At 46.1% G+C, this 19,525-nt stretch overlaps 1 protein-coding gene across 2 annotated transcripts; it reads right to left on the bottom strand.

Moving 5' to 3' along the window:
* Window positions 1–287: 287 nt before the first annotated feature.
* GEMIN8 (gem nuclear organelle associated protein 8) lies at window positions 288–18,360 on the bottom strand. Of its 2 annotated transcripts, XM_059385353.1 has the most exons (5): window positions 18,251–18,360; window positions 14,687–14,766; window positions 11,160–11,204; window positions 10,122–10,566; window positions 288–840 (listed from the first exon to the last, which is right to left on the bottom strand). In XM_059385353.1, exons 3-5 carry the CDS (start codon window positions 11,169–11,171, stop codon window positions 584–586), a joined length of 714 nt encoding a protein of 237 aa, XP_059241336.1. In that variant the 5' UTR covers window positions 11,172–11,204; window positions 14,687–14,766; window positions 18,251–18,360; the 3' UTR covers window positions 288–583. The 2 variants fall into 2 exon arrangements, with proteins under 2 accessions (XP_059241336.1, XP_059241337.1); XM_059385354.1 differs by lacking the exon at window positions 14,687–14,766 and having other exon boundaries at window positions 18,251–18,358.
* Between the last annotated feature and the right edge of the window lie 1,165 nt (window positions 18,361–19,525).

The following is a 19,525-nucleotide window of genomic DNA, read 5'->3' as shown; positions in this document are numbered from 1 at the left end:
ACCATCCAGAGCTTCGTTCAGGCGGCAGGGGCAGAACAGAGTGGTTGCAACAAAGGCTGTGTGGCCTGCAAAGCTGGACATACTCACTCTTTGCTCCTTTACAGGACACGCACGCTGACCTCTGCAGTGGAGAGAAGTGGGGTCTGTCTCACGAGGTCACTTTCAGCGGGGACTGAAGGAGTTTGAGTGGGAGAGGACATCTGACTCATTTAAGGCACGTGTGCTTAAGTTCAGGTGGGTTAAAGACAGGACAGAAGAAAATAGAAAAAGGCCAAAAAAACTAGGCGGTGTCTCTAAGTGAGGACTTTAATGAACTGGAGAGTATCAGTGATATACATGAAAGCACGATATACATGAAATTATCATTTTGGATCAACAGAAAATCTTTCATGTTGGCAACAGTACACATCTTGCTGACTTCAAGTGGCCAGCGTGTTACATCCAGCCCTGAGACGGGCCCCCTGGGACTTTGGTGACATGCTGATTTCTCAGTATAAGAGAAATTTCCCTGAGAAGATGCACAGGAGAGATTCAGCGAATCCAAAAGGAAGGGGGTGATGGCTGGGTACGCGGTGCCCCGGGCTCAGAACTTGAGCGGGATGACCGGCCAGTACTTGGGCTGCTTCCTGTCACAGTGCTTGTCGAAGCTCAGCTGCACGGCGGCCTCCATGGCCTGGATCTTCGCGGCGCTGTCCCCATACAAGCGCTTCATCTCGGCCTGGCGCCGCTCACCGGGCCTCTCGGACGGGGGGTGCACCGAGCGGTGGGTGCTGTAGTACAGGTCGTGGTCGGCGTTCACGTAGTCGTCCAGGCGCTGGGCATCCAGCTGCTGCTGCCGCCCTGAGAACGAATGGACACGGCGGTGAGCCCAGGCTGCGGCTGCCAGCTGCCTGGCCAGGTCGGGCCGGCGGCGCCCGCCCAGATACCCGCACACCACTGCCCGCATGCCTAGGAAATGCACCGTTTGCTCATCCGGGAGGCTACCCTGCCAGAAACACGTTACCCAGCACCGTCGAACCTGCGCACTGAGCCCCGAATACAGCTCTCCCTCTTCCATCTGCGCGGCCGGGCCGCCCACAAGCCGCGCCTCTGGAAGGGCTGCCGGAGCTCGCCTCGATTCACACACTGTGCCAGGCCAGCAGGGAAACGAAACGCTTCCTGCAAAGTCCAGGGTTGCAAGAAGTAGTAGTTCAGCCCACAAATGGGGTGCTGGGAGAAAAAGTCAGCCCTGCGTTCGAGGCACTGGTTTTAGGTGATCTGGAGCAGAGCAAACGCTGGTGCTAGGGGATCCCAGCGATGATCCCTGGTCCTACACGGAGGCACGGCGCACGACAGGAAACGGAGTCACAGAATCCGACACTTACCCAAGCAGACAGGGCCGAGCCAGGCTAATTCTGCCAATGGAAGGAAGAGCTTCACAGCTCAGCTTAGGCTAAATTTCAAGTGACAGAGCCATGTGATTTTAATCCTACTGATATAAATGGATTCTTGTAAAGCAAGGAATCCAGTGTATTCTCCCCCGTACACGTTTTCCTCAAACAAGTCCCAGGATCAGAACTTATATTCTTACGTATACAGAAACAACATATCCCTGCATAAGGTAAAATTTAGCCAGCTGACAGATTTGTGTAGGCCACTGTTGGGACCAGAGAGACGGACTAGAATGCACACGATGTACCCATCTGTAGCTACTGCTGTTACCGAGGAAGGAGTGAAGATCATTACAGGGGATAAAACAATGACATAAACCACGCTTTCCTTGTGAACCCTAAAGCGAGAAGCAAGGTATGCCTGTGGCGAGGCAGTCACGCTCCTAAGTCTGTTATTCGCAAGTATCCCCTTGGAGTTGGAGGGAAGGAGCTTTGGACACCCGGGAACACGAAAAACGCGGACGGCCACTTCTCAGTGAGCACATCCGCAGCTTCTTTCTAACTGCAGGTCACCTAGGTAGGCCAAATGACTGCCAAGCAGGTAAGCGCAAGGTAACTGCTCCCTTACCCACAAAGGAGAGACTTTGTGGCTGACTTGCTGTGAAATGCAGAACTGAACCAAAACACTGGCGGAATGTGCCAACGAATGGGAGGTCAGTAACCACTTGTTTCTCGGTTTTGGTCTTCTTGCCAGTCTGAAACTTTAGGATGTAAGCTGTTCCGTTCCCATGGGTGTTTACACTGTATATCCCCACCCTCCAAAGACCACTCCTCTGAAAGCCAGCCACCTATGGGAGCCCTGGGCTGTTACCAGCCCTCGGACCCGTTTCCTCCTGGGCCAGGAGGAAACAAGCCCATGGTGGAGGGCGGGGAGAGGCCTGCGGGGGGGCCCAGGGCCTGTGCATCTAGAGGGCAGAGGTTCCCAGACCGCAGTCCTTTTACTTTCACATTTGTCCCAAGACTATAATCAGCCTCACCGACAGACCTAGTGACACAGCAGATGTTCAACTTCCTGTGTGAGTCTGAGGCTTCACATTTCCAAGTCTGAATAAACACCGGATCCACACTATCTTACCAAGTGTTGCTCTCTGCCGCCAGGATACGTGAATTTGACCTTCTTCCTTTCGCATCTTTCTTTTTCTTTTCCTGCTCATTTACCATGGTTCTGCTACTCTTCTGACCAGAACTATCTTACAGGTAGGAAATCAGTGTAACAATTCTACATCGAGATGCTTTCTTACGGCTGACATCTGTCGATGAAGCACTGTTAAAAGGAGCCAAGTGCAGCCGCCAATCCACATAGCCAGTGCAGCTTTCCAGGTTCACACCCGGCACGTGCTCACGGGGTACCGTCACAGGGTTTCAGCTGATGAAGCTCATTCCGTGTAAGAATAACAGAATAAAAAAGACACAACCCTCTGTTCTCAGTTCTTTTCTTCTATCTCCTTCCTATTCGGGTCTCCTTATGAAAACTCAAGACTCAACCCTTGTTCTCTCCCGGCCTTGAAACAGGCTTGGGGCTTTCCTGGTTCCAGCATGGTGGGTAGGTGCCCTAAAACACAGACCTAAAGGGCAGGGGGCCTGTCCCCTGCACTGACTGGCCAGTGCTAAAACCCGCCTGTGGAAGTCATGCATGGGAAAAGGGCACTGTCACCTTCACCAGCCCCCGCCGTCCCCAGGCCCAGGAGGACACAATGCCTGACACTAAGCAGGTGCTCAGGAAATGACTGTTGAGAGAAAGTCTGGACAGAGGCCACACATTATTTTTTGTAAATGGCTGTTTCTTCCAGATGCTGCTAAAGAAGAATGATGACAACTCAGGGAGAGAGAAACAGATGGTCAAATCTCAAAAGGTGCCAGGCAGAGCTCCCCTCCAGAGGGTTCCTCAGAAGCCTCCACGGCAGAGAGGCTGAGGGAGACGGGGGTGCCAGTGAGATGGGGTCCGATCTTGTTCCTTTACTTCTGAGTCACCGTGCCTCTACTTACTTAAACAATTATTAAAAAAAGTCCTATGGCTAGACTACAAATCTGAAAAGCGGTCAACTTAAAACCAAATGCGCTCAGACGGGGTGGACATGGGAAGCTGCCGCTAGCTTCTGGAAGTACTTCAGCTTATACCGACTTAGGGGACAAGCAAACTTCAGAACAGAATATCCTCGTTTGAAGGCATCACGTATTCTGTTTTCTATTTATTATTCCTTCCTCCCAATGAAGGAAAGGCTTCTCCATCACTAGCAGTTTTTCCTTCTGTCAAAACAAGGTGAGGACTCAACCAGATGGGAATCATCTGCCTGAAGCAGAGGAGAAGCTCACACTTCAGACAGAACAGGCGCCGCGTCATGGAGCCGCTGATCATTCTTTACTGAAAACAGCCGTGGGACTCAACGTTCCCCCAGTGCTTTTTCTCCTATAGGCTATTCTAATAAAAACTGGGATGTATTATTAGATTTCAGGTTGAACGCAGGGCTGGAGTGGGTTGAATAGTGTCCCCCCAACATTCAATTCACATCTACATGGAACCTCAGAATAGACCTTTTTTTTTTTTTTTTTTTTTTTTTAAAAGAAACAAGGTCTTTGTAGATGTCATTGAGGATCAAGATGGGATCATACTGGATGAGTGTGGACCTCAAACCCAATGAGCATGTCCTTATGAGAGACAGAAAAGGACACACAGAGACACAGGGGGGAAAACCAGGTAACCAAGGAGGCAGGACTGGAACTATGTCGCCACAGACCAGAGAACACCAGGAGCCACCAGAGGCTGGGAAGAAGCACAGTCCCAGAACCTTTGGAGGGAATGGGTCCTGCTGACACCTTGATTTCAGACTTCTGGCTTCCAGAACAGAATAAAATTTCTGTTGTTTTGAGCCCATTTATGGTCATTTGATACTGCAGCCCTAGGAAACTAATATAAAGGTTAATATGCATATAGGGTTAAAACAAGAAAACAGAACATCCTATTAAGGACAAACGCGACTGGGTCCTGTCTGGGTTCAGGATATATAACCTTGCTATCTTCCCCCTCAATCTATCAATTTACATGATGCTACTACCAACGTGGACTTACAATTAACAAAGGAAAACAAAATCACGAGGAGTGACTTAGATTTTAGAGGACCTGACCTAGCGGGAAAACGTTCATTCAGCATTCCAGATAATCAGCCCAAAGGCAGAATATTCTGGAAGACAAAGCACTAAGACAAGTGAGTTTTAATGTTATTTTTCCTCATTTTTCTAGGATCAGCATGTCCTTCTGACTGTATTCTCTGCTATGTTGCCAGAATTAATGATTTTAGCACAACCGAGCACAAGCACAGGCTTGATTTATGTCACAAGAGACTCGCTTCTGGCGTGTCACTCCTGGCTTGTCAGCGACATACCCAGAACACAGGCGCTTGCCAGCAGACCTGGAGCCGTTTCTGTTGGGCCTTCGTCCTCACCTCCCGTCCCTCTCCCCTGACAGATGAAGTCAGTGGATAATTACTGTTTTCAGAATAAGAGCGCACTTCCATCCTGCCCGTCCACTTTTCTTCAGCCTTTTATATGCATCTTCTCTCCGACTGGTTTTCCATACCTCGAGCATCGGGACTGGATGGGACACGGGCGCGGTGGAACCGGGTTTGGTCAGGAGGACGGCACAGTGGCTCACTCAATACCGCGCCGTTCACTATATCCTCCATGTTTTCCCAGACGGTGGACTGAGGGCGAACTGGCTGGGGTTCCAGCGGACTGACGGAAGGTTTGGTAATGAAAACGGGTCTAAACCTTCCACCTCTCCCAGCTAATGTCTAAAAGCACTGCTGGGGGGCGCCTAGGTGGCTCAGTGGGTTAAGCCTCTGCCTTCGGCTCAGGTCATGATCTCAGGGTCCTGGGATAGAGCCCCGCATCGGGCTCTCTGCTCAGCAGGGAGCCTGCTTCCTCCTCTCTCTCTGCCTGCCTCTCTGCCTACTTGTGATCTCTCTCTCTGTCAAATAAATAAATAAAATCTTTAAAAAATGAGAAAAATTAAAAAAAAAAAACAAAACACTGCTGGGCCCTGTGGTAAGAACAGCATGTTGAGTGCTAAGTGGGGAGTGGACTTACCCCTTTCTTTCTCTCTTGATCCCAACGGACCCCATCCCTCAAGCCTAGAGCATACTCCATTTTCCACCACTACACCGTGAAGTTTCTCTCATGGCTGAGTTCACAGACTCCACTCATCATTGCAAAGGTACACATGGACCAGGTCACAGATGGCTCTTCTAGCTATCAGGTTTTTGTTTTTTTTTTTTTTTTTTTAAGATTTTATTTATTTGATACAGAGAGAGCACAAGCGGGGGAGAATAGCAGAGGGAGAGGGAGAAGCAGACTTCCCACCAAGCAAGGAGCCCGATGCGGGGCTCGATCCCAGGACCATGGGATCATGACCTGAGCCGAAGGCAGAGGCTTAACCCACTGAGCCACTCAGGCGCCCCTAGGTATCAGTTTTAACTTGATTCTGTCTCCTCTTCCCAACTAGGTTTAAGCTCTTTGTGAATATGTCTCTGTTTTGACCCAACGGTTACTCCCAAAACGCAGAGGATAATATCTGATTGGCTCAAGCCTGAGACAAGGGTGGTGGTGTTTGCTCCAGAGGCTTTCTGCACTGGGAATGGTAACTTCCACTCATCTCCCTTCTAAGTATTAGGACCATATCCTTGCAGTCTCTACTGATGGTTATTTATGACTAAAACATGGTACTTTTCTTAACAATAAACATTTTTCCCAAGAAATAATTGAAAACATAGCTGACCTTTAAAACTCCACAACTGTCTACTTTCCCATAAGTAATGTTACCAGTGAAGTTTTGAATAACGGAAGTATCTCATTAGGAAATGACATAGAACATAATCAAAAGCATGTCTGTTCCCACCACACAGAAAGAGTTCTTTATTTTCTTACTTAGTTTTTTTTTTGATCACTAAAATATGTTAGAGATTATCTGGAAGAGCAGTAATCATAAACAAGAACATGCTGTCCAGTATGAAGGATTTTATTCTAGGAAAATATTAAATAAGACTCCGATGATGCTGAATTATGTAACATATAGACTCCTGTGGAAGTAATACTGAAAAACAGAATTAAATTTAGCTATGTTTTCCCCTGCTAGTGATACATTTCATAAAATTCTGTGTTCTCTAGATGATCTCTATTCAAAGCTGAACTTGCCTTTATTGAGTAAGTAGCTTCTAGTGGTTCAAAGAGCAAAACAAAGCAACTTTCAACTAAGTATTCACACTACTCAGGTCCCTAATCACTCCTAAAATATATCCCAACTGTGTATGTAGTGAAACGTCCACGAACACTTCTAGTGAAGGTAATGGGTCGGACGGAAAGCACCTCGGACATTCACAGCGCTTACATCTGAGTTCCATCCCTCAGCATTGCTCGAGGGAACAGCACGGGGCAGTATTCACCCTACATGCCACCAAAAGCGCTGGTGAAAAAAATAATGCCCATTGTTTTTGATGGTACAGGGTCAGGCCCCGGGAGCTTCTAAGTCTTTACTAGTCAGATAAGACTCCGACCCCGCAGCATGTTCTCGCCCTTGCCAGACCATCTCCTCTTCTCCCAAAGACCTGGTATTATCTCCAGGGCAGACCGCAGGACACAAAGGCATCGCGGAGACCCTAAGACAAGCAGTTTTCAATTACGCTACAACTGCACATTTACAAAGCACGAAGAAACAGAAGCTTGATGTGTTTGGTGCTGTTATTAGTAATATGGAAGTGGGTTCGCTTTTCCATGCATTTTCCTATATTGTTACATCAGGCAAGAATGTCCTTGAAATGGACTAAAAGTTGTGTTAATGACTACTTTGATGAAACTATGTTAATGACTAAATAGGATCGACACCAAAACTTTAATTCTTTTCCTTTTTAAAGATTCTAAGTCAATTTAGGAATTTAGAAAGTGCAGAGCAGAAATGACTTTGTTTTGAAGCCACAGAGCACCTTTACTAAAAATATGCAGACTCTCAGTCAAGCGCTAATTAACACAGCATCGGAGTAAAATCCGTATTTGGTTAATGACACACACTAAAGGATGAGTTATCAGCAACTAACCCTAACTACGATTTCTTGGGCACTGACTTCGTGCCAAGCATGGTTCTCTCACTTACCGTTTATTATCTCACTGAATCTTCATTATTACCACTCTACTGATTAGGGTCCCCTTTCACAGGTCAGGTGACTGAGGCACAGTCTGACCAGGATAGGTGACCCACAAGCTAAGTGCCTCTGGCTGATGAGTGGCGGGGGTGGGGGTGGGGGGGGACTCTAACGTGAGCGCTTCCGCCACAGCTCGCTCAGTATAATGTTATTAATAATAATGTATACATGGAAGAATGAGGTTGAAAATGAAGGCTGTATGGGTTTTCACAACATTCCCTTTTTTATTGGTTTGCTGTCTACATCATGGTAAAACAAGTACGTAACAGTTTCTCCAAAGGGACGGGAAGACCTGTGAGCTCACTTCATGTCCCCGCACAGACTGCACGTTGGGACAAAGAAAATTCTCACAGGGGGACTGCATTAGTTTCCTAGGGCTGCTGTAACAAAGCACCACAAACTGGGTGGCTTAGCATAACAGAAATTTCTCATCTCACAGGTGTGGAGGCCAGAAGTCTGAGGTCGAGGCATGGGCAGCAGGGCCGTGCCCCTTCTGAAGGCGCTAGGGAAGATCTGGTCCAGGCCCCTCTGTTAGCTTCCAGCGGCAGAACTCCAGTCTTCCTGTGGCTTCTCCCTGGGTGCATGTCTACCTCTGCGTGCACATGTTTCCTTTTCGAAGGGCACTAGTCGTACCGGATCAGGGCCCACCCTAAAGATCTCATGTTAACTTGGTTACCTCCGTAGAGACTCTATGTCCACATGAGGTCACATCCTGAGGCTGGAGTGGGGGGAGGTTAAGACTCCAACAGATCTTTTTTTTAGGGAACAAAATTCAACCCACTGCAGTGATGACAACAGTGCAATCTGGAGCCTTGAGGTCAACTCAGCGGATATGGGAATAATATAAAACCAAATACGAAGTTCATCAAAGCCTAACTCACTTTGTAAAATGTCCCGCACAAGCACAGCAAGCTTAGCACTTTATGGGATACTTGACAACCCTGACTTAAGGCTCATAATTAATACCCAAATCATTCACTCATTCAAAAACAGTATTAAGTGTCAGGCACAACTTAGCAGGTAATTTTTATGACTTTTTTTTTTTTTTAATTTACCTAGAATTCTACCTGACCAAGGCAAGAGGAAGAACGGTTCTTAGCCGTATCTGTAACTGAACTGCTGACGTCGGAAGGACACATTTCGTTACTTTATTTTCATTATCATCACATCTATTTTTTATTGAATAACTATGTGTCAAGTTTATCTTAAATGAGCAGATAATTCAAAATGGCCTTTAGGATGACTGGGGTTTGCTTCCATCCCTAATTAGAACTGCTATCATGTACGTATCAATCTGTGGAGGGAAACACGTTATTTTACTGTCTGGTAAGGACAAAAGAAAGAAACCCCACATCCATCGTATTTTTTCCAAAGCTATAAAAAAACGGCATTCCAGCCGAACATGGACATGCTGGAACACCTCCTCTCCTTCATCACTGTATACTTTTCAGACACTAAAAGGCACGATACCTTATACAAAGCCCACCTCTCAGTTCCTGGCACCCTGCGGGGATCGATCAGCCCATCATCAGGAAAACACAGATCAATCAAAGATGGAACCCCACCCTTGGCCATCCCCAGACTTCCATGTTTCTGTTTATCTTGTTTCTTTCTATTTATTAAAAACATTCTAAGTAAAGTATCATATAATTAGAACTCAATGAAAACAATATTGAGACTAGATACTGGTTATAAGGAGAAAAGCATTTGTGTATCTGTTTGAGACACTTCAAATGTAAACAGTCTGGTGAATTTTCTTGGTTCTAGTTCTTTGTAGGAACTTGGTGAGAAATTATTTAAAAAAAAAAAAGGGAAATCCCTGCTTTGCCATGGAAGAGGGAAAGGCATTATCATGTTTCTATAACCTTAACAGCAGACTGCTTTGATGCGGGGTCGGACCAGAAAGGTTTGAGTCCCAGACATTTTGTGGCTGTTCAGGTTCACACTGACCTCTGCTCTGATGCCGCTTAAAAACCAAGGCCTGGTAGCTCGCTAGCAAGGGAAGTCTCAGAGCTGTGTAGGCGTGAGGTGACAGCAGGATTTTAAAAAAACATAGCAGTCTCAGGGACAAAACCTAATCCCTAAGTTTGTGCTAGAGGAAGCAGCACAGGAACTGGGAGTCAGACAGACCTCGATTTAAACCCCAACAGCTCGTTACTAGCTGTGTACCATGGAGGAAGTCAATGGACCTTCTGAAAGGTCACCTGCCTCATTTGTGAAGTGGGTGGCACGGCCCTGAGGGGCGGGGGGAGATCAGGGAACACAGGCACACCGCTGTGCGCACCCCCCGATCTGCTTTTACTCAGTAGACGGCAGAGGGACCACCGGGACAAGCCTTGTTCTAGAGCTAAAAAAAAGTCCTGTCTGAAAATACCTCTGGAAGCTGACAGAGCTGAGGTGGGACTGGATGTGGCTTGTTGGGAAGTTACAAAATAACTCGAGGGAAGAAGGCCGTGCGAGAGGCAGGGCGAGGAAAGGAAGCGCGCAGGGGGCGCACACTTACGTCGCTCTTCCCGGTGCCTCTCGGTCTGGGCGAAGTACTGGCGCAGCTCCTCTGTGATCTCCATGTTGCTCAGGTCGCACTCCACACCCCCGTCTGACTCGGACTCCGCTGTCTCCTCCTCCTCCTCGGCAGGCCAAGCTCGGCGTTCTCTGGGGCGGGCTGCTGGATGCTGCCCGGACCTTCTAGAAGGTGAAGGAACGCAGTGCGAGTCCGTGGAGGCCGGGTGATGGTCACGAGAGGGCTGAGGCTTGGCCTTGTTCGTGGGAGGGCTCTGGGGAAGAGCCGCAGGAAGGCAGGCCCACGGGCAACTGCAGTAAGATTCCACCGCCTTCCTGTAGGCGCTGTGGTGGCTCCGCATCCAGGCCATGGCCTGGTGATAATGGCGCCAGTACCTTGCGTAGACCGGATGAAAAGACCAAGGCTCCTCGGCTTTCCAGGACGCCACCTACAGAATAAAGGGACGTGGACGCCAGATGCGGCAAGGTCCTTCCTCAAGAGAACCCTCAAGTCCTGAAGTGGCTAAACAACACGTTTTCTAGAGAGTATCTAGTAAATACCCACTCTCCGTCAGGACGCTACCACTGGGCCAAAGAGGGCGTAGGACAGGTCCGTGCCCACAACGGACACGACGTGCGTGTGCATGAGCTGCGCACAGGACTCAGTTTAACGTTATGGCCACAATAAAATAGAGACAGAGGCTAATGATTATCATTTTTAGGTAAGATGCACGGAGAGATATGGACATCAACCACCTTGGGCCTCTCTACCCACTGGAACCTAGCGCCTAGTTCCAAGAACCACATGGACTAATGTTCTCTGGTCCCTCCCTCACTACCCGCCTAAACATGTGCAGGTCTGGGCACTCTCAGTAGCTGGACCACAGCTGTCTAGCAACCTACCCAATGGTGCTTTTACTTTTCCCTTCTGGATGTATTTATTTCTTTGGTCTTCTCCGTCATGGGATGAGAATACTAATGGCTAAAATTTACCCTTTGCTCATGAGTTTAAACAAACAAACAAACAAACAAACAAACTTACCTTTGCTGTCATCTCTGGTTGTGGAAGTCCAAATGGGCGCTGAAACTAGGAAAGAACAAGCACAGTGCAAACGTCTGGTCAGTGCACGTGGGGGACACTTGTGGCTACTTCAGGGTTTACAGAGCAGCCCCTCAGAGGCTGGCTCTTCTGAACGCCATGCCTGGGCTTCACGCAACATACGCTCCAGGGCCCTGGCACCTGGGAGGGGTCCCCTTAGGTATGATTAAGTGGTTCAAAGGACACCGCATTTTTCAAATATTTGTTTACCTATTGAAAGTAAAGGCTGGAAAGAACCATACAGTTAGTGGCTAGTACCTGTATTAAAAATATTAATACAGAACAGGAACTAATAATATATGACTCTCCCTGCCTAGGCACTCTGCACCATTGCAGGAGAAAACTGTTCCCCGGAGACTCTCCACCGATCGCCTACACAGAACGCCTTTCTTTGCTCAGCAGCCCTGCTCGGCCAGGGCTTACTCCTTTCGCCCCTGCCTACCTGCTTGTGATGTACTGACATGGCAGAAGATACCTAAAGGTAAAGTTTAATCGGCAGCGATATCTTCTGTGAGCTACTTAAAACAATTTTTTCTCCTTTCTGCTCAGGAGTTCAGAGCTACTAAAATGCCACGGTATGTCAGGATATACTTAAAAAAAGAAAGTTAAACAAAATATCCTGGGGCATCTGGCTGGCTCGTTCTGTAGCATATGCAACTCCTGATCTCAGGGTCACGCATTCAAACTCTACACTGAGTGCAGGGATAATTTTAAAAAGTTAAAATTAAAAAAAGCAGTATCCTAAAATGCACGAGAACTGAAGCATCCGTGAGATGAAGCTACAAACACAATGTGGTGCTGAGCCAACAGCTACTTGGATGTTGAAACTCTGGGAAATCAGATTCAGAAGGAGGCCCGTTTTTAACTCCTTCACTTCATGAGAGGGCAGAATTTAAAAACCTCTAAGCCTTAAAAAATAAACTTGACTTATTTTGTAATCTCTATCAGATGTTCTGCTATGGTTAATGTGGAAAACTGAGCTGTTAAATTGATCACATCTTTTAAGATTTAGCCTGAAGAGAACCATTCACTTTCTTCTGAAATACAATAGGCTTTCCAACAGGCTATTTCTAAGAGGGCTGACCTGATCTTCTGTAAATAGATCTTAAACACAGCCCACACTTATTCCCTGTTCTAAATTCAAGAATACAAACACGCAGTGAGTGTGAACTGGAAAAAGCTAATCCACGCAGTGAAAATGTAAGTGTAAATTAAGTTCACAATACTTATAAAACTACAATTTAAAGGTTTACAATGTGAGCAATTATCTGAAAACCTGGCTAACTGCTTATGTGCTTTACAAGCTACTGAAGAAAAACAAAAGTCAATACAATTAAGGGGTTAACCACCCAGAGAAGTAACACTACATAAACGAAATTACGGTAGACATCAGTACATACTTGAGCGCTAAACTGTAAGGTGCGGTCTGTAAGTGGCTAATTCATTCCAGACCGGTTTCATATCTGTATCACTGAAATCTGAGCATTTTTCTAAGAGCCTGTAGCACATAATGCCATTAAAGTGAACTTTAATGTGTGTCTTAATCAAATTTGTTTTAGAGATTAACAAGTAGCACAGGAATTGAATTTGAAAAGTCTACAGGGCATCTGTGTGTCTTCTGGAAATTAAGAGTTCTGAATCCAGACTTCAATGTCTTATAAAATGTACTTAGAACCAGATCAATGTAAATATTAATTATCCCGAACTGGGAAGGTCTGGCTTCAGCCTCACAGATGCCATAAACTTTATCATCACCGAACACTACTGCAGACCTTGGGAAATCCTGCTTTTATTTATAGTTGGAAAAATCCAGCCTGGCTTTAAAAGTCTTTGTACCAGAATTCTGAAAACGTACAGGATGGCTTAGGAGAGGTTGCACTTTGCAGAGCTGGAAGTGTAGGCACGCGCCATCAAGTAGGTGACTGTTTAAAAGGCTCTGGTGTAATTCATCATGTTCACCAGGCTGCTCGAATGTCAATGGCTGTGATTAAAAGGAGGCACGGAAAGCTAATTTGAGGAGAGGCTACTTATTTATGCCTTTGATTTGACAAATAACTTGCTAGAAGGGCCACCATGTTACACGGTCTGAGAGATCACACAAGGCTGCGAGAAGGAAGCCAGTAGAGTGGGCTTTAGAAAGCCGGTTCCAGGGATTGGAGCACAAGCAGCTCGGATTCAGCCTGGTGTGCCAGCGACTTATGAAGCAGACCAACTAGTCAGCTAAGGCACTGGACGTTTTCGAGACCCAGGCTGTTAAAGAAAGCTGAGTTTGTCTTAATGATGGAATACAGGCATCTCTGACATCGATTTTATTCTGAGAGTGCTTCCTGTTTTGGCCGCTGGGACACTTCTGAGCAAATCCGCCACCAGCCTCCGGCAAGTTAAGAGCCGAGAGCTAGGGGTCGCATGTGCTCATTTATCCCTGGCTCTATTATTCCCCCTCCCTAAATTCCAAAACCTATCATAGAGTTTTACATTGTAAGTATTTTAAGATTCCTAAAATCTTACAGATATTCAGTTGAAAGTAGTTCCTGAGAATGAATGACAAATTAAGCAAATTCTCAGAAAGTAAATGAAAGAAGGTCTAGAAAAATATGTCTAAAGGAGTAGCGGCTTGCATGCAGCTTTATAATTATTGGTTTGCTTTTTCCAGCATTACTCCTGGTATTTTATACCAGGAAAATTTTTGTGTAAAAGGCCAAATAGTAAGTATTTGGGGCTTGTAGGCCACATATAGTCTCTGTCACACACTCTTCATATTCTTTTTTTTTTTTTTTTTAATTTAAAAACAACCCGGGATGCCTGGGTGGCCCACTCGGTTAAATGTCTGCCTTCGGCTCAGGTCATGATCTCAGGGTCCTGGGATCGAAACCCGCATCGGGCTCCCTGCTCTGTGGGAAGCCTGCTTCTCCCTCTCCCACTCCCCCTGCTTGTGTTCCCTCTCTCACTGTGTGTGTGTGTGTCTCTCTCTCTGTGTCAAATAAATAAATAAATAAAATCTTAAAAAAAAAAAAAAAAACCTCCCCACCAAACTCCTGAAATCAACTGGGCTTATAAGGCACATGTAGTGCCATGATTTCTGATGGAGACCCTACTAGTTGCCATGGACAGCAACCCCACAAGGACAGGAAGCAGGAGAGAGCTCCCAGACTCTCTTCCCTGGTAGAAAGAATACATATCCCTTCCCGCTAGATGCATCAGTTAGCTCCTAAGGAAAGGCGATAACCTCCTCTAAGAATGGGTCCTGTTAACTTTTTCAAACCAGCTACTCTTTCTACATGGAGAACTTAAGGACCTTTAAAAAAAAAAAAAAAAAAAAAAAAAGCCTGGGTTTCTGAAAAGCCAACATGAAACTAATTCTAGACATTAAAGCAACATTTTCAGCCACCAGTTCAAAGAGAAGCAAGCTTAGGGTCACAGCAGATTTAGATGCCTTTCAAAGGTCTTTAATTTTATCTTTCATTCGCCACCTCTTTGGGAGTGTCTCCTACTCCTGCGGCACAGTCTTCCCGGACTGAACAGCAGCTTTCCTCCTAACGGGACGGTGGAGCTGAAAGAAAAGAGAATGGCGATGTCAGGGCAGGCCGGGGTCCGCGGTACCACCGAACCGGCAGCCCGCCCCACGGAGCACAAAGGCATAATAGTCACTACCCAGCTGAGCCCGGGCGAGCACAGAGACCAAATTCATTGTCTGTCCTCAACCACCAGAGGAGGAAGGAAAAAAACAGCGCTGAGGTCATTCATGAAACACTGCCGAGGCTCGGGGCCCACTGGCAAGACAGTGCCCCGGGTCTTAAACCATGTATTTTCCCATATAGCCTTTTTAAAAAAACACGAGCATTCTTCAATGAACCTGCTTATCCTAGAGATGTATTTTTAAATGCATAAATATACATGAGGAGTAACAGACAAGAACTTTGTTGTTTTTAATGGAAAAAATCCAACTATTTCCATCAAGTTACTAAAAAATTCCACAAGTAAGTAATGTGGCTTTGTTGAAAGGTAGTGACAGTGTACATATTCTTTTTACTGTGTATTTCCATTCCTACAAATATAGGATCTAGAATGTGTCATTGCAACCAATAAATAAAATAAAAACAGAAATTCCCCTCAAATAATGATGTGCACTCTGCAACTGGATTTTCCTCTCTATCCTCCTTTTGCAGTAGAATTCTGAAAATTAAATACGTAAAAACTCACCTGCTTTTGTTTTTTGCATAGGAACACACTGAAAGTCAATCATTAAGTTATGCTGGCTAAAGTCCCTAAGGTCCAACCTTTCCAGGAAGGCTCCCAGTGATTTGGTTCTCTGAACCAAACATGTAATTTAGAGGATCTAATGTAGCCTTCGGTGTATGTTTCAGGGTAGAAGGGGGTCTGCTGGAAATTGCTCAAAATAAATGAAGGTACAATGAGAAATGGAAATTACATGAACTGAGTCATTTGTGGTTCTAAGGCATTTCTGTATTTGTAGTAATAACCCTATCAGAGAAGACGTCTTCTAAGAATGCATACACCAGTAGTAACTTCCTGAACTAAGATAATAAAAAGGTTTTCTGACAGCATTGCTTCCTGCCACCCCCAGTGGCCTGTTGCCCTCAGGGACTCCCTCCTTCGGTTTAGAATGGTCCCTGCCCCCTGCCGGGTAATGTGGACAACAAAGATGGCTCAAGACTGAATGTCTTCCCCCACTCAGGAGTCCAGGCTCTGTCTTATGGCCAGACATGAGCCTCCCACAAGGGCACATAAATGAGCCTGCACCTCTCTGTCTATAACAACTACTGTTAAAACTGATGGGCGAGGGAGCCAAAAAAATTTTATTTCCTATTCATTCCTTCAACCCCAAACCCCAATTTACTCTCTTCCGGATGTTGCCGTTAGAAGTAATGTCAGAAAGGAAGGCCCAGCATGGGGAAGGAGAAAGACTGAAAGGATGTGGTTAAGTGTTCTTTAAAAGAAAAAAAAAATACAAATAACCTTCCCCCCACAGAACGCTGTTGTTTAATTTGTCAGCAGCGTGATGGATTTGTGAGCAGATCTATTTGCAAGTTCACCAAATCCCCAGGTGCCTAATGTCAAATCTTAAGTGAAATGTGAGGCCACTCAAAGACAAAGTGACCCTCTGATCATGAACACAACGGGCAATGGAAGAGGTGAAAAGTGGGATATGCAAGGGCATACTAGCAATACAACTCAAAAGAGGAAACAGGTAAGTTCACTTCACTCCAAGTGTATCCCTCACAAAGCAAAAGCTGGTGTGACTGTAAAGGACTAAGGGTTGAACAGGCAGGTCGTGCAAGTTCAGAGCCTATCAGCAAAAGCCATGACGAGTTTAAAGTGGTTAAGCCCACCAGCAGATTTCAGAAGTTTCATTTCAAGTTTACTTCTATAAACACATACATGGTAATTCCATTTGATCGCTGTGTTTCCTGAACTGATACAGCACTACGTCCCACTCATTTAATCAATTACTTGTAGGTGTTGATTCTGTAATCTATTTCTTTTAAATTTCCTATTTTCCTTAAAAACCACAGCTGTATTTTCTTGCCTTTGGATGCTGCTGAGATTGCCGTTTCCTGATAATAGTCTCTCCTCCTTCTACCCTCCCTAAGTAAACTAAGTAGCTAGTCACTGAAGTAACCTGTAAAGCCACAGATCTTTTCAGGAAGCAGACGATTAAATACATTAGTATGTCTTCAAAACTATTTTCAATTCATCTGATCTTTGATCAACCACAGTTATGCTCTTTTTTTCACGTGTCCAACTGTTCTATGGGTGGATTTCCCATTGGAGAGAAGGGGTCCAAGAGTTCTGCACCCAATTTGTAATCTCTCCAGCTTCCACTTTGGCCTTAATTGTTCAATTTTCTCCCATCCTTTTCTTCTCACCCCATCTTTAAATGCTGGATCCTAAAAACCAAAATATTCCTTTACCATCTGTAAAAACACTTTTAGAATGAAAATTTCTCTCTGGACCTTTAGTTTATATACTTTCCCAGCAATGAACACAGAAGACATCTGTACACCTTCTGTGAACCTGTCTTCAGTTACACCTATCCCAAGTCACTACCCAATGACCTTTAAAAATATAGGGCAGCTCTTGGCATTGTCATCCCAAAGGGGTCGGTTACAAACTATTTTTAAGTTGTATTTGTAAATGTTATCTCCACCCCACAATTCATGGAAACTCTGAGAGTAAACAACCCCAGAAGTGTTATTAATCTTTAGCCTAGAGTTTCTAGTAATGTCCTGACTTCTGGTACAAAACAGCCCAGTACAGAAGCTACCTAGCCTATGAAACAGCTTTAAAAATCACTCCTGATAAAGATAAAATTGTTCAGGATCTGTACTAAGGAACTCTCAGGATTTCACAGCTAAAAGGTACTTCGCTAGTTCAAGTCCACTTAATTAGTGAGGAAGAAAAGTGGGCCAAGACCTTCTCCACCACCACGGGTAAGGCGCATAAAAGACCACAGTGGCCATACGTTTCCTAGGTAACTTCCACCAAATTCTGACCTCCCACAGAGGTCGAAGTGTGTGTGGGGGGGGAAGAAAACCCTAAGTTTTGAATAGATGGGCCGATATTCCGGACATCCCTCCAAGGATGAGGCTGCCCTGGGCGACGTTCTGTGCAGATACCGGGCTGTATGGCCAGAGCCCGAATTCACTTTACAGACTTAGCTTAACACAGTGTTACTCAGCACCTCAGAATCACGTGGGGGGAGTTTCATCAAAATACCGATGCCTGGGTCCCACTTCTACAGATTCGAATTTAATTCGTCTGGGAGGGGCCCCCGAGCAACAAAAGCCATCCACCGAGTGCGAAGCACGGCGGCTGAGAGTCTCTGGAACCAGTCCCCTGTCACAATTAACCAGCAATAACTCAGGAATCTCACGGGCCCCGCGAGATGAGGCTAATTACGACAACGTGACAGGCAAGTCCTCGGCTCTCCCGGCATGTGAGGAAGCCAGGCTTCGGTGCCTCCATGCTCCTCCCTCACTCCCCAAAGGAAACCCAGCCGTCCCCGGAGTCACCTCGTCGGCTCGCAGCTCGCGGATCTCGGGCGGTGGGCGAGCAGGGACCTACTTCCTGTGAGGAGACAGAAGGGGCGCGAGAGGGAGGGGCTGTTGCCCGGGAGACCAAAAATGCACTTCCGGCGCGGATCACGTGACGCGAGCGCCGGAAGTCCGCGCACGGCGCCGCTGACGCCACGTCCGCTCCGCGTTCTGCGCCACGTGGGAGACAGTCGTGAGATGAGGCTCCGCCTTCTGGGGCGGAGCGGAGGGAAGGGCTGGAGGAAGGTGGTGGGCCAGGGGAGTGGGCGCGGCTCCGGGGTCGCCGCGCGGCTCTAGCGCCTGTATCTCCGCGGACGCGTGTGGCGCGCCGGGAAGACGACGGTTTTGTCCCTGGACAAGTTCCTTGACTGTCGATTTTTCGCCGTGTCTCAGCTCCCTTATCTTCCCCCTCTTGTCTTTAGTTAGCCTTCCCTTTGTTGTTGTTTTTTTTTTTTTTTTTTTTTTTTTTAAAAACCTAGCAAGTCTTGAGGTCCTAGACCAGGAGGACACGCCCCGGCTTTGGAAGTAGCGTTTACTTTATTAACCTCGGGAGCCTCGGATTCTCGCCCAAAAGATGGGAATAGTCCCTAGGGCACAGTGCCCGGTGCGGTAGAACAGACCGAAGTTAGTACCTGTTAACGTTATCTGTATCACAGGCATCACAGGTTAGCATCACAGAGGATTCGTTAATAACCAAGAGAAATCCACTGAAGTCTAAGGGCCGTATCTCCTCTGGGGTAATTGGGCAAACTGTGGCAAGAGCCCTAAAAAGGGCATACTTTTGTCGGAGAAGTTTCACTTCTGGGAACTTATTCCAAGGAAAAACATGTTAAACCGGATGTGCACTGCAGAATTATTTTTAAAAGTGAAAACGAAAACACTTAAGTGCCTAATAAGGGCAAATGGCTAAGTCAGTCAGGCTCTACGCACGGCGCAAATATTACCATGTATTCCTATATTTCAGAAGAATCAAGCAGTATAGAAGATTAAAAAATACATACTGGCTGTCTGCGATGCGACAAAGAATGTAAAATACCTCGTTTTACTAGTGATAATATGTTAGAGAAGGACTGTTTAGGCTAAATAAAATGAGGTTAAAATTACTTTCACCTTTCTCTTTTTACTTTCTTAATGTGATTGCTAGAACATTTGAAATGACGTATGTCCCATGAATCATTGTGTATTTCTATCGGACACTGGTATACTATTTACCAGATATACACTGGTGAACAAGACAATTTTTGTCCTCATAAA

This window comes from Mustela nigripes, chromosome X, assembly GCF_022355385.1.
Source record: "Mustela nigripes isolate SB6536 chromosome X, MUSNIG.SB6536, whole genome shotgun sequence".
Taxonomy (NCBI): domain Eukaryota; kingdom Metazoa; phylum Chordata; class Mammalia; order Carnivora; family Mustelidae; genus Mustela; species Mustela nigripes.
The sequence above is the reverse complement of the archived record's forward strand: the minus strand, read 5'-3'. Positions and strand labels throughout refer to the sequence as shown.

What these genes read in the sequence shown, in the direction of transcription:
- GEMIN8 (XM_059385353.1), bottom strand. An exon ending in GAGGCACCGGGAAGAGCGAC is followed by an intron (nt 841 to 10,121) that starts GTAAGTGTGCGC and finishes ATTCGTTCTCAG; the next exon opens with GGCGGCAGCAGCAGCTGGAT.